At 47.4% G+C, this 14,712-nt stretch overlaps 1 protein-coding gene across 2 annotated transcripts in view; it reads right to left on the bottom strand.

Annotated features, from left to right (window-relative positions):
* The window catches only part of NUP62CL (nucleoporin 62 C-terminal like), a 362,287-nt gene that overhangs the window by 86,077 nt on the left and 261,498 nt on the right, over positions 1–14,712 (bottom strand). For both annotated transcript variants that reach the window (XM_063936986.1, XM_063936987.1), the window contains exons 7-8: positions 5,972–6,116; positions 5,831–5,880 (exon numbers count right to left, since the gene is read on the bottom strand). In XM_063936986.1, coding sequence (XP_063793056.1) covers positions 5,831–5,880; positions 5,972–6,116 — 195 coding nt within the window. The remainder of the gene's footprint in view (positions 1–5,830; positions 5,881–5,971; positions 6,117–14,712) is intronic.

Here is a 14,712-nt window from a genome sequence, read left to right as displayed (position 1 = left end):
CTTCTTTGTTGACCTCCTCGTCTTCCTTTTGTGTCCTGGTGCCCTCCCTTGGCACCACGATTCTTGTCTAAAAAACCCTCTGACTCTTTTGTACTTTTTCTATTGTTGAAGAACTGTGTCTCATTTGACTCTTCTCCAGAGGATTCAGCCTCAGATGATGTATAGTTATAGTTTGCACGAGTATCCTTATTGTACACTCTTTTCTGTATATTCCTCCATTTGAATACTTGACCACTTGCAAAATCCTTCTTATCCCTCAAAAATTTATTCTTTTTGCGTTCAATTATTGTTTTTTCATAATTGTCTAGATCTCTCTTGTTTTGTTCAAAAACCTTTTGAAATTGACCATCCTGTTCCCATTGTTCTAGGGTTTTATTTTAGTGAATAAACTTGTGTGTGTATATGTTAAAAATTTCTCTTTTAAAAATACTATTAAAAGTTACATTTTAATGATACTTGAGGGTATATCTGGCCCTTGTCATATTTCAAAGAGTGCCCCCAAGATAGAGTCTTCTTTTCTCTCTCTAGAATATTTGGTTTTCTGACTCTGGGGAGCAACACCAACCCTATATTATAGGTGATTCGACCTGAATAATTATAGGTATTTGGTCTTTTTTTGAATTGACCCCCCTTGTGTGGTCATTTTGTGTGTAACTATGTTACCCATGCACAAACAAGGGGGTATCTTGTCGCGGATCATCACAAATGTTTCTTCCTATCTTTTTCTCTGGTAAGAGAACTTTCTGTAGGTCTGAATCCAATATGGCCCCCAAATGAACCATCCGCTGTGACGGATTCAGGGACGACTTCTCCCAATTTATGAGCCACTCGTGTCTCTGTAAACAAACTATAGTCTGTTGGAGATGGCTCAACAGTAAATCTTGCGACTGTGCTAAGATTAACAGGTCGTCGAGGTATGGAAATATTCTTATCCCTTGTTTGCGCAGACAAGCTGCCATCACCACCATGATCTTGGTAAACACCCTAGGTGCTGTAGCTAGCCTGAAAGGCAGAGCTTGGAACTGGAAATGTTCCTGGAGGATGGAAAACCTGAGGTAACACTGATGTGATAGTGCTATAGGCACATGTAGGTAAGCATCCCGTACATCCAGAGATACCATGTAATCTCCCGGTTCCATAGCCAACATTATGGAGCGCAACGTCTCCATGTGGAACTTCAGGATCCATATGTAGTTGTTCAACATTTTTAGATTTATAATTGGTCGATATGACCCATTTGGTTTCTGGATTAGAAATAGATTGGAGTAATACCCCCTGTCCCTTTTGTGATGGAGGTACTGGGACAATCACACCTGACTGCAGTAATTTTTGGACTGCTTCTTGCAGGGCATTGGCCTTCGACTCTATACGAGACGGGCTGGTGCAAAAAAATCTTTAAGGAAGCTGCCTCCTGAATGGGAACCCATACCCCTGAGATACTACCTTCTGCACCCAGGCATCTGTTGTTGACTGTTGCCATATGTGTGCAATTTGAAGGAGTCGGCCCCTAACCCTGGAATACTCCAGGCGGAGGCCCGTCTCTTCAGGCTGAGGGTTTCTGTTCAGGTTTGGAAGCTGGCTTCTTGCCAGCCCACTGCTTCCTACCCCTGGATTTAAACTGGGGTTGCTTAGGCTCCTCCTTAGCTTTCGCTTTGCCAACGAAAAGAGCGAAATTTTAAACCCTTGGACTTAGGGTTATAAGCAGCCGGAAATCTGATCTTTTTCGATTCAGCCCTGATTCTAGGATATCCGATAAAGGTTTCCCAAATAATATATTACCCACAAAAGGCAATGCTTCCAATTCCTTCTTGGATTCTGCCTTCCAGGCCCATAGCCAAACTGCTCTGCGAGCGACTACGGTCAAGGCTGAAGCTTTAGAAGCAACAGTGCCTACATCCATTGCTGCTTCTTCTAAATACTGGGCAGATTGTCTTAAACGGCAAAAACGATCCTCTTGCTCCCTAGTAGGAGAGGGGATGTCATTCTCTAGTTCCTCTATCCATTCGCCCATTGCCTTTGCTACCCAGGCCGAAGCCATAGCAGGTCTTACCACTGCTCCTACAAGAGAAAAAACACTATTCAATAGGCTCTCTACCCTTCTGTCTGTGACATCATTCAATGAGGTAGAGGACAGTGGTAAAGCAGATTTATGCACGAGTCGCAGAACATGCGCATCTACTTTTGGAGGAACTTCTCTCTTCGAACAATCCACAGCAGGAAATGGATAATAAGAAACCCATCTCTTAGAAATTGTATGCTTTTTACTGGGCGCTGCCCAAGACTCATCTATCATTTCCAGCAACTCATCTGACGCAGGAAATTCAGCTTTCACTGATTTTGTTCGTTTAAATACAGGCGCTTTTGCTTTTAACGCCGTCTTGGCTGGCTCTTCCAAAGAAAGCAAAGCCTTCACGGCATTAATAAGTTCAGCTACATCTTCTGAACTAAAGCTCTGCGACTGATCATCATACGGAGTTGAATCTATTGTTTCCGCATCATCATCCGATGTATCATCTTGTGTAGTCTGCCATACAGACGTATCTGTCTTAGTCTTACCTGCCCCTTGGTTGCTTGTAGAACTACTGGAACCAAACCATAGGAAGGGAGCTGCATGTATGGGTTCATAGTGTAACCGAACCCTTGAGGTGGTGCTACCGGAGCTAACCTGTCCGCTATTGAAGACAGTCTTTGCGAACATATTCCATTGTGGCTCTCCTGGAGGTTGAACTAACTCCTGTTTTTTTCATCGCTGAAAAGCGAAACAGTTTGCACACAAACCCTCATAAGTGACCAAATGATTCATATCAATTACCCCTGACTTACAAGATAAGCATGTTAGGGTTATAGGAGTGCTTGGTAAATTCTCCTCATCACTATTGCCACTCATAGACATGGTATTAACCTGTTATCGACTACACACTTTGTGACTGAAAAACACCCTATATGTCAGTATATAGAGGTGAGATCAATCTGACCACAGTGCACCTGATTTGAGGGTCAGAACAGGACTGACATTACACAGAAAAGTCAGCACACATACTAGCAGTCAGTCACATGTTAAAGCATTAGACATTGTCATATGAGAATACAACTTCCATAATAACAAACATAAGTAGGAATATTGTACTTCTGTTTTAACTGGTTCTAATTTCAACATAACATGCTGAAAACACAGTAATATACAGGTCTCATATGCAATAGGTACTAAAAAATTAACAATGCATACTAAGAAGTAGAGAGAATTTTTAGTACTGTATACCCTGCCTCCAGAGAGTGGGATACAGGGAGACTCACCACACTTCCATATCCAAGCAAATACGCTCGTAAGACGCTGAGTGGATTCAGACGCTACTGGTGTACACTGCCGCTCTTGGTAACTGATAACGGACACTGACGCTCCCCAACGGACACGGACGCTGAGCGACTTCCACATGTATGCAGACGCTAAAAGCCTGGGTTTATATCCAGTGTACACAACCGCAGCGTCTAAGCTGCGACCGAGTACCCTCGTGGTAGCGTCTGAGCCGGAAGTGAGGTTATTCAGTTCATGAAACGAGAGACACGCGGGAACTGGCCATGAACTCGGAGGAGGGACGGCCAGGAGAGCGTCTGAAACCCGCTGTTGACTTTAAACTCCCAGGATCGCGTCCTCACCTAGTCCTGGCGCCTATGATCCCCAGAGCATAGCGCTGTCACACCGGGATGTTCGGCGCATCAACACACTGTTTGTAGTCTCCACCAAATCAGTGTAGCTGTGTCCTGACCCCTCTAGTAAGAGGAAGTCCATGGACTCAACGTCTCCCCATGCTCCGGCCACAGCCTGGTTACGTCTGCTGGACCTGCTAGAACATCCAACACAGACGCCCGTCGAGACAGCGCTGATACCCGAAGGTAAGCGTTGTTGCGATCCGGTGGGGAGTTGTTGGAGCGGCTCTTTCTAATATGCGTTTAAGACGCTGTTAAGAGAAGTCGCTCTAAAAAACATTATAGTAAGTCTATAAAAAGAAAGTAATAAAAGCTTGAGGCTGCTCTCACATTGGACCTGTGACCATGTGGCTTCCTGCCGCACCAAGCAAAAAACTGATCTGACTGAGTCAGTGGGCAGGACTATATAGTGGAGGCCCCAATGCATCCTGGGAGGCCATAAAGCACGTGACCGTGTTGGTGCCATTTTCGCTGTCGCTCGACAATATCCCAATGTTATCCTGTGGATAATCCTGTGGACCCAGCCAGAGAAATTAGCATACACACACACACACACACAGGGAATTGTCAGACACGGTATCCCCCCCAAATACCTTCAGGGAAACAGAGCTTGGAGCCAGCACACACAGCACCCCAGTAGACCGTTATAGAATAACTGCCTAGCGCTGTGTACCCTTAATAAAATTAGACCGTTAATATACAGCCTCCCCCCTTTTCTACCACCCCCTGGTACCACACAAGATATCTGGAGTCGTGAAGGGTCAGTGCTCCCTGTCAGCGTCTCAGCGTGTGGATCTGCAGGGAGAAAATGGCGCAAGGTGAGCTGCTGGGTCCGCTATAAGGAGAAGCTCCACCCCCTGAACATGGCGTGTAATCCCGCACATTTCAAATAATTATACTGGCCTGAGGTAATAGTGTTAGCAGTGTAACTGGAGCCCCTGATAGCCGGAGTGACCAGCTGAAAGGGTATCGCGCTGGCCCAGGGCGCCCACACAGCACCGCATCTGCACCGCTGAGTCTTCCAGAGCACAGTGTCAGTACTGCACTCCTAACCCTGTAGCCACCAAACACACCGGATCCCCGCCTGTCGGGTCGCCGGAGACACACTCACCACTGCGATCTTCTGGCTCTGTTAGGGGGTGGCGGCGGCATGCTGTGGGAGTGAGCGGTCGGCTAACGATCATCACCATCAGGAGCCCAGTGTACTGTCAGCGGAGATAGTGGCCATTAACCTCAGAGGGTTGGACACTACTCCCCCCCCCTAAGTCCCACGAAGCAGGGAGGCTGTTGCCAGCAGCCTCCCTGTGCCTAAATAGTCTTAAAAAAATAAATAAAACCAAAAGCAGCTCTAGGAGTTTCCCTAGCTGTGACTGGCTTCTTCGGGCACATTTTCTAAACTGAGACTGGTAGGAGGGGCATAGCGGGAGGAGCCAGCCCACACTATTAAAGTCTGAAAGTGCCCATGGCTCCTGGTGGACCCGTCTATAACCCATGGTGCTAATATGGACCCCAGCATTCTCTAGGACGTAAGCGGGAAAAAAAACGAATGTACTACAGGCTGGAGGATACAGATGGGGGGAGGGGTGCAGACTACAGGGAGGTGTTTCTGTTATTTATTTTTTACAAGTTCTTGTCTGCATCTCTATACTCCATGGTTCCAATGTCTTCAATTGGATGTACTGTATGTCAAATTAACATAAATGCTAAAACATGTAGACAAATACATCTTGTGGATAAAGCATAGTTTATGTTGCAGCCAATATAAATATAATTATATTTACTACGACTGTTGTGTCTGTTCTCATCCACAGTAATGCATTACTCTCTTTTAAGAACTTTTAAAATACTGAAGAATACTGTAAACATAGCAGAAACAAATCTAAACGGTTTGATATAAGTTTATATTCTGTATACTGGTTTAGGAATGCAAAATAATTTTTTATCATAGGTATAAACAAGTATATGCAACTGCATTTTATAAAATATAAAACCACACGGAGGACTAGACAGTGGTTTATGGAGTAAGAAAAGTTTTGATTAGACCAGTAGAGAGACGCTAGTTACATTTGAGATGAGCAATTTTCCTATGGTAAAGTATAAGTAGTAGTAATGGTTTTAAACTTACCTCTTCTGATCCAATTTAACTTTCTCCATCTCACGATGTAATGAAGTAATCTGGCAACATAAAGTAGTCATATTAGATAGACTGCCACTTCCATTAGTAACAAATACCAAAAACAGGACAGATCTTATGCCCAGCTCTCACCCTTTCCCCGTTGTGGATCAGTGTCCTGTCCCAAGCATTGACTTGTGTGGCTTGCTGTAAAAAATGCTTTTCTTGATCCTCAAGCTCTAAACTCCATTTATTAATAAGATTTTCCAACTGGACGTAGGTCATCACAGGAGGAGCACTAGTGAAGAAACATTTCAGAAAATAAAAAGGCTTTAACAAATCCTATTGAAAATCAGTGTGTGCACAGTAAGTGTTAATAAACTTGAAATGCCACATACAAAGAAATTTGGCCTAAAACTACCTCAGATTTTCACACAATCCCTAAAAGTAGATAAAGAGAACCAATTCACACAAATGAGACAAAAAGATAGGCATGCTCATTTTTTTAATTAGGAAAATGATCCAATATCACATATCAGTGAGTGTCAAAAATAAGATTTTACTCACCGCTAAATCTATTTCTCGTAGTCCGTAGTGGATGCTGGGACTCCGTAAGGACCATGGGGAATAGCTGCTCAGCAGGAGACTGGGCACAACTAAAGAAAGCTTTAGGACTACCTGGTGTGCACTGGCTCCTCCCACTATGACCCTCCTCCAGACCTTAGTTAGGATACTGTGCCCGGAAGAGCTGACAAAATAAGGAAGGATTTTGAATCCCGGGTAAGACTCATACCAGCCACACCAATCATACCGTATAACTCGTGATACTATACCCAGTTAACAGTATGAAATATAACTGAGCCTCTCAACAGATGGCTCAACAATAACCCTTTAGCTAGGCAATAACTATATACAAGTATTGCAGACAATCCGCACTTGGGATGGGCGCCCAGCATCCACTACGGACTACGAGAAATAGATTTACCGGTGAGTAAAATCTTATCTTCTCTGACGTCCTAAGTGGATGCTGGGACTCCGTAAGGACCATGGGGATTATACCAAAGCTCCCAAACGGGCGGGAGTGCGCGGATGACTCTGCAGCACCGAATGAGCAAACTCTAGGTCCTCCTCAGCCAGGGTATCAAACTTGTAGACTCTTGCAAAAGTGTTTGAACCCGACCAAGTAACAGCTCGGCAATTTTGTAAAGCCGAGACCCCTCAGGCAGCCGCCCAAGAAGAGCCCACTTCCCTCGTGGAGTGGGCTTTTACAGATTTAGGGTGCGGCAGTCCAGCCGCAGAATGTGCAAGATGAATCGTGCTACAGATCCAGCGAGCACCACAATAGGTTGGTTCACATGAACACTGATACCACCTTAGGAAGGACTTGGGATCGAGTCCTCAATTCCGCCCTATCCATATAAAAAAATTAGATAAGGGCTTTTGCATGATAAAGCCGCTAATTCTGATACACGCCTGGCCGACGCCAAGGCCAACAGCATGACCACTTTCCACGTGAGGTATTTTAGCTCCACGGATTTAAGTGGCTCAACCCAATGCGACTTCAGGAAATCCAACACCACGTTGAGATCCCACGGTGCCACTGGAGGCAGCAACGGGGGCTGACTATGCAGCACTCCCTTAACAAAAGTCTGAACTTCAGGCAGTGAAGTCAGTTCTATTTTTTAAGAAAATCGATAGAGCCGAAATCTAGACCTTAATGGAACCCAATTTTAGGCCCATAGTCAACCCTGACTGTAGGAAGTGCAGAAATCGACCTAGCTGAAATTCCTCCGTTGGGGCCTTCCTGGCCTCACAGCACGCAACATATTTCCGCCATATGCGGTGATAATGGTTTGCGTTCACTTCTTTCCTAGCTTTAATTAGCGTATGAATAACCTCCTCCGGAATGCCCTTTTCTTCAGGATCCGGTGTTCAACCGCCATGCCGTCAAACGCAGCCGCGGTACGTCTTGGAACAGACAGGCCCCCTGCTGCAGCAGGTCCTGTCTGAGCGGCAGAGGCCATGGGTCCTCTGAGATAATTTCTTGGAGTTCTGGGTACCAAGCTCTTCTTGGCCAATCCGGAACAATGAGTATAGTTCTTACTCCTCTCCTTCTTATTATTCTCATTACCCTGGGTATGAGAGGCAGAGAAGGGAACACATACACCGACTGGTACACCCACGGTGTTACCAGAGCGTCCACAGCTATCGCCTGAGGGTCCCTTGACCTGGCGCAATATCTTTTTAGCTTTTTGTTGAAGCGGGACGCCATCATGTCCACCTGTGGCCTTTCCCAACGGTGTACAATCATTTGGAAGACTTCTGGATGAAGTCCCCACTCTCCCGGAAATCGACCCAGCTGAAATTCCTATGTTGGGGCCTTCCTGGCCTCACACCAAGCAACATATTTTCGCCATATGCGGTGATAATGTTTTGCTGTCACATCCTTCCTAGCTTTTATCAGCGAAGGAATGACTTCATCTGGAATGCCCTTCTCCATTAGGATCCGGCGTTCAACCGCCATGCCGTCAAACGCAGCCGCGGTAAGTCTTGGAACAGACAGGGCCCCTGCTGTAGCAGGTCCTGTCGGAGCGGCAGAGGCCATGGGTCCTCTGAGATCATTTCTTGAAGTTCCGGGTACCAAGTTCTTCTTGGCCAGTCCGGAACAATGAGTATAGTTCTTACTCCTCTTTTTCTTATTATCCTCAGTACCTTGGGTATGAGAGGAAGAGGAGGGAACACATAAACCGACTGGTACACCCACGGTGTCACTAGAGCGTCCACAGCCATCACCTGAGGGTCCCTTGACCTGGCGCAACATCTTTATAGCTTTTTGTTGAGGCGGGACGCCATCATGTCCACCTGTGGCCTTTCCAAACGATTTACAATCAGCTTGAAGACTTCTGGATGAAGTCCCCACTCTCCCGGGTGAAGGTCGTGCCTGCTGAGGAAGTCTGCTTTCCAGTTGTCCACTCCCGGAATGAACACTGCTGACAGTGCTAGCACGTGATTCTCCGCCCATCGAAGAATCCTTTTGGCTTCTGCCATTGCCATCCTGCTTCTCGTGCCGCCCTGACGGTTTACATGGGCGACCGCTGTGATGTTGTCTGACTGGATCAGCACCGGCCCTTGAAGCAGGGTCTAGCCTGACTTAGGGCATTGTAAATGGCCCTTAGTTCCAGAATATTTTTGTGTAGGGAAGTCTCCTGACTTGTCCATAGTCCTTGGAAGTTTCTTCCCTGTGTGACTGCCCCCCAGCCTCGAAGGCTGGCATCTGTGGTCACCAGGACCCAGTCCTGTATGCCGAATCTGCGGCCCTCTAGAAGATGAGCACTCTGCAGCCACCACAACAGCGACACCCTGGCCCTTGGAGTCAGGGTTATCCGCCGATGCATCTGAAGATGCGACCCGGACCACTTGTCCAACAGAGGACCTGGCAAATGGAATTTCTTCGTAAGAAGCTACCATCTTTCCCAGGGCTCGCGTGCATTGATGCACCGACACCTGTATTTGTATTAGGAGGTCTCTGTCTAGAGACGACAATTCCTTGGACTTCTCCTCCGGGAGAAACCCTTTTTTTCTTGTTCTGTGTCCAGAACCATCCCCAGGAACAGTAGACGCGTCGTAGGAACCAGCTGCGACTTTGGAATATTCAGAATATTCAGAATCCAGCCGTGCTGTTGTAGCACTTCCCGAGATAGTGCTACTCCGACGAACAACTGCTCCCTGGACCTCGCCTTTATAAGGAGATCGTCCAAGTACGGGATAATTATTTCGGCCATTACCTTGGTAAATACCCTCGGTGCCGGGGACAGACCAACGGCAACGTCTGGAATTGGTAATGACAATCCTTGTGAGGAGGGTAAATAGGGACATGCAGGTAAGCATCCTTGATGTCCAGTGATACCATGAAATTCTCCAGGCTTGCAATAATCGCCCAGAGCGATTCCATTTTGAACTTGAACCTTCGTATATAAGTGTTCAAGGATTTCAATCTTAGAATGGGTCTCACCGAACCGTCTGGTTTCGGTACCACAAACATTTTGGAATAGTAACCCCGGCCTTGTTGAAAGAGGGGTACCTTGATTTCACCTGCTGGAAGTACAGCTTGTGAATTGCCGCCAGTACTACCTCCCTTTCTCCGAGGGCATCAGGCACGGCTGATGTGAGGTAACGGCGAGGGGAAGTCGCCTCGAACTCCAGCTTGTATCCCTGTGATACTATTTGCAGAACCTAGGGATCCACCCTGTGGGCAAGCCCACTGGTCCCTGAAGTTCCCGAGAAGCGCCCTCACCGCACCTGTCTCCACCTGTGGAGCCCCAGCGTCATGCGGTGGACTCAGAGAAAGCGGGGGAAGATTTTTGATCCTGGGAACTGGCTGTCTGGTGCAGCTTTTTCCTTCTTCCCTTGTCTCTGTGCAGAAAGGAAGCGCCTTTGACCCGCTTGCTTTTCTGAAGCCGAAAGGACTGTACATGAAAATACGGTGCTTTCTTAGGCTGTGAGAAAACCTGAGGTAAATTTTTTTTCTTCCCAGCTGTTGCTGTGGATACGAGGTCCCAGAGACCATCCCCAAACAATTCCTCACCCTTATAAGGCAGAATCTCCATGTGCCTTTTAAAGTCAGCATCACCTGTCCACTGCCGGGTCTCTAATACCCTCCTGGCAGAATGGACATTGCATTAATTCTGGATGCCAGCCGGCAAATATCCCTCTGTGCATCCCTCATATATAAGACAACGTCTTTAAAATGCTCTATGTTAGCAAAAATAAGATTTTACTCACCGGTAAATCTATTTCTCGTAGTCCGTAGTGGATGCTGGGACTCCGTAAGGACCATGGGGGATTAGCGGCTCCACAGGAGACTGGGCACAACTAAAGAAAGCTTTAGGACTACCTGGTGTGCACTGGCTCCTCCCACTAAGACCCTCCTCCAGACCTCAGTTAGGATACTGTGCCCGGAAGAGCTGACACAATAAGGAAGGATTTTGAATCCCGGGTAAGACTCATACCAGCCACACCGTATAACTCGTGATACTATACCCAGTTAACAGTATGATAACAACTGAGCCTCTCAACAGATGGCTCAACAATAACCCTTTAGTTAGGCAATAACTATATACAAGTATTGCAGACAATCCGCACTTGGGATGGGCGCCCAGCATACACTACGGACTACGAGAAATAGATTTACCGGTGAGTAAAATCTTATTTTCTCTAACGTCCTAAGTGGATGCTGGGACTCCGTAAGGACCATGGGGATTATACCAAAGCTCCCAAACGGGCGGGAGAGTGCGGATGACTCTGCAGCACCGAATGAGCAAACTCTAGGTCCTTCTCAGCCAGGGTATCAAACTTGTAGACTCTTGCAAGAGTGTTTTAACCCGACCAAATAACAGCTCGGCAAATTTGTAAAGCAGAGACCCCTCGGGCAGCCGCCCAAGAAGAGCCCACTTTCCTCGTGGAATGGGCTTTCACAGATTTAGGGTGCGGCATTCCAGCCGCAGAATGTGAAAGTTGAATCGTGCTACAGATCCAGCGAGCAATAGTCTGCTTAGAAGCAGGAGCACCCAGCTTGTTGGGTGCATACAGGATAAATAGCGAGTCAGTTTTCCTGACTCCAGCCGTCCTGGAAACATATACTTTTCAGGGCCCTGACTACGTCCAGAAAACTTGGAATCCTCCAAGTCCCAAGTAGCCGCAGGCACCACAATAGGTTGGTTCACATGAAAAACTGATACCACCTTAGGAAGGAATTGGGAACGAGTCCTCAATTCCGCCTTATCCATATAAAATACAGATAAGGGCATTTGTATGACAAAACCGCCAATTCTGATACACGCCTGGCCGACGCCACGGCCCACAGCATGACCACTTTCCACGTGAGGTATTGTAGCTCCACGGATTTAAGTGGCTCAACCCAATGCGACTTCAGGAAATCCAACACTACGTTGAGATCCCACGGTGCCACTGGAGGCACAAACGGGGGTTGACTATGCAGTACTCCCATAACAAAAGTCTGAACTTTCGGCAGTGAAGCCAGTTCTATTTTGGAAGAAAATCGATAGAGCCGAAATCTGGACCTTAATGGAACCCAATTTTAGGCCCATAGTCACCTCTGACTTGTAGGAAGTGCAGAAAGCGACCTAGCTGAAATTCCTCCTTTGGGGACTTACTGGCCTCACAGCACGCAACATATTTCCGCCATATGCGGTAATAATGGTTTGCGTTCACTTCTTTCCTAGCTTTAAATAGCGTAGGGATAACTTCCTCCGGAATGCCCTTTTCCTTCAGGATCCGGCGTTCAACCGCCATGTCGTCAAACGCAGCCGCGGTACGTCTTGGAACAGACAGGCCCCCTGCTGCAGCAGGTCCTGTCTGAGCGGCAGAGGCCATGGGTCCTCTGAGATCATTTCTTGGAGTTCTGGGTACCAAGTTCTTCTTGGCCACCCGGAACAATGAGTATAGTTCTTACTCCTCTCCTTCTGATTATTCTCATTACCCTGGGTATAAGAGGCAGAGAAGGGAACACATACACCGACTGGTACACCCACTGTGTTACCAGAGCGTCCACAGCTATCGCCTGAGGGTCCCTTGACCTGGCGCAATATCTTTGTAGCTTTTTGTTGAGGCGGGACGCCATCCTGTCCACCTGTGGCCTTTCCCCACGGTGTACAATCATTTGGAAGACTTCTGGATGAAGTCCCCACTCTCTCGGGTGGAGGTCGTGTCTGCTGAGAAAGTCTGCTTCTCAGTTGTCCACTCCGGGAATGAACACTGCTGACAGTGCTAACACATGATTTTCCGCCCATCGGAGAATCCTTGTGGCTTCTGCCATCGCCATCCTGCTTCTTGTGCCGCCCTGTCGGTTTACATGAGCGACCGCCGTGATGTTGTCTGACTGGATCAGCACCAGCCGGTGTTGAAGCAGGGGTCTAGCCTGACTTAGGGCATTGTAAATGGCCCAAAGTTCCAGAACATTCATGTGTAGGGAAGTCTCCTGACTTTTCCATAGGCCTTGGAAGTTTCTTCCCTGTGTGACTGCCCCCCAGCCTTGAAGGCTGGCATCCGTGGTCACCAGGACCCAGTCCTGTATGCCGAATCTGCGGCCCCCTAGAAGATGTGCAGTCACCACCACAGCGACACCCTGGCCCTTGGAGACAGGGTTATCCGCCGATGCATCTGAGAATGGGACTTGGCGAATGGAAATTCTTCGTAAGAAGCTACCATCTTTCCCAAGGCTCGCGTGCATAGATGCACAGATACCTGTATTTGTATTAGGAGGTCTCCGTCTAGAGACGCCAACTCCTTGGACTTCTCCTCCGGGAGAAAACCTTTTATCCTGTTCTGTGTCCAGAACCATACCCAGGAACAGTAGACGCGTCGTAGGAACCAGCTGTGACTTTGGAATATTCAGAATCCAGCTGTGCTGTTGTAGCACTTCCCGAGATAGTGCTACTCCGACGAACAACTGCTCCCTGGACCTTGCCTTTATAAGGAGATCGTCCAAGTACGGGATAAGTACTTCGGCCATTACCTTGGTAAATACCCTCGGTGCCGGGGACAGACCAACGGCTACGTCTGGAATTGGTAATGACAATCCTGTACCACAATTTTGAGGTACACCTGGTGACGAGGGTAAATAGGGACATGCAGGTAAGTATCCTTGATGTCCAGTGATACCCTGAAATTTTCCAGGCTTGCGATAATCGCCCTGAGCGAATCCATTTTGAACTTGAACCTTCGTATATAAGTGTTCAAGGATTTCAATTTTAGAATGGGTCTCACCGAACCGTCTGGTTTCGGTACCACAACATTTTGGAATAGTAACCCCGGCCTTGTTGAAAGAGGGGTACCTTGATTTCACCTGCTGGAAGTACAGCTTGTGAATTGCCGCCAGTACTACCTTTCTCCGAGGGCAGCAGGCAAGGCTGATGTGAGGCAACGGCGAGGGGGAGTCGTCTCGAACTCCAGCCTGTATCCCTGTGATACTACTTGCAGAACCTAGGGATCCACCTGTGGGCAAGCCCACTGATCCCTGCAGTTCCCGAGACGCGCCCCCACCGCACCTGTCTCCACCTGTGGAGCCCCAGCGTCATGCGGTGGACTCAGAGGAAGCGAGGGAAGATATTTGATCCTGGAACTGGCTGACTGGTGCAGCTTTTTCCTTCTTCCCTTGTCTGTGCAGAAAGGAAGCGCCTTTGACCCGCTTGCTTTTCTGAAGCCGAAAGGACTGTACCTGAAAATACGGTGCTTTCTTTAGGCTTTTGTGAGGAAACCTGAGGTAAAAATTTTTCTTCCCAGCTGTTGCTGTGGATACGAGGTCCCAGAGACCATCCCCAAACAATTCCTCACCCTTATAAGGCAGAATCTCCATGTGCCTTTTAAATGCAGCATCACCTGTCCACTGCCGGGTTTCTACTACCCTCCTGGCAGAATGGACATTGCATTAATTCTGGATGCCAGCCGGCAAATATCCCTCTGTGCATCCTTTATATATAAAGACAACGTCTTAAATATGCTCAATGTTAGCAAATATTATTATCCCTGTCTTAGCGTATTAATATTATCTGACAGGGTGTCAGACCACGCTGCAGCAGCAATATTTATGCTGAGGCAATTGCAGGTTTCAGTATATAACCTGAGTGTGTAAATACAGACTTCAGGATCGCCTCCTGCTTTTTATCAGCAGGTTCCTTCAAGGTGGCCGTATCCTAAGATGGCAGTGCCACCTTTTGACAAACGTGTGAGCGCCTTATCCACCCTAAGGGATATCTCCCAACGTGACCTATCGTCTGGCGGGAAAGGGTACGCCATCAGTAACTTTTTAGAAATAACCAGTTTCTTATCGGAGAAACCATGCTTCTTTACACACTTCATTCATTCATCTGATGGGG

This window comes from Pseudophryne corroboree, chromosome 8, assembly GCF_028390025.1.
Source record: "Pseudophryne corroboree isolate aPseCor3 chromosome 8, aPseCor3.hap2, whole genome shotgun sequence".
Taxonomy (NCBI): domain Eukaryota; kingdom Metazoa; phylum Chordata; class Amphibia; order Anura; family Myobatrachidae; genus Pseudophryne; species Pseudophryne corroboree.
This window is presented reverse-complemented; position numbering and strand designations above follow the sequence as displayed.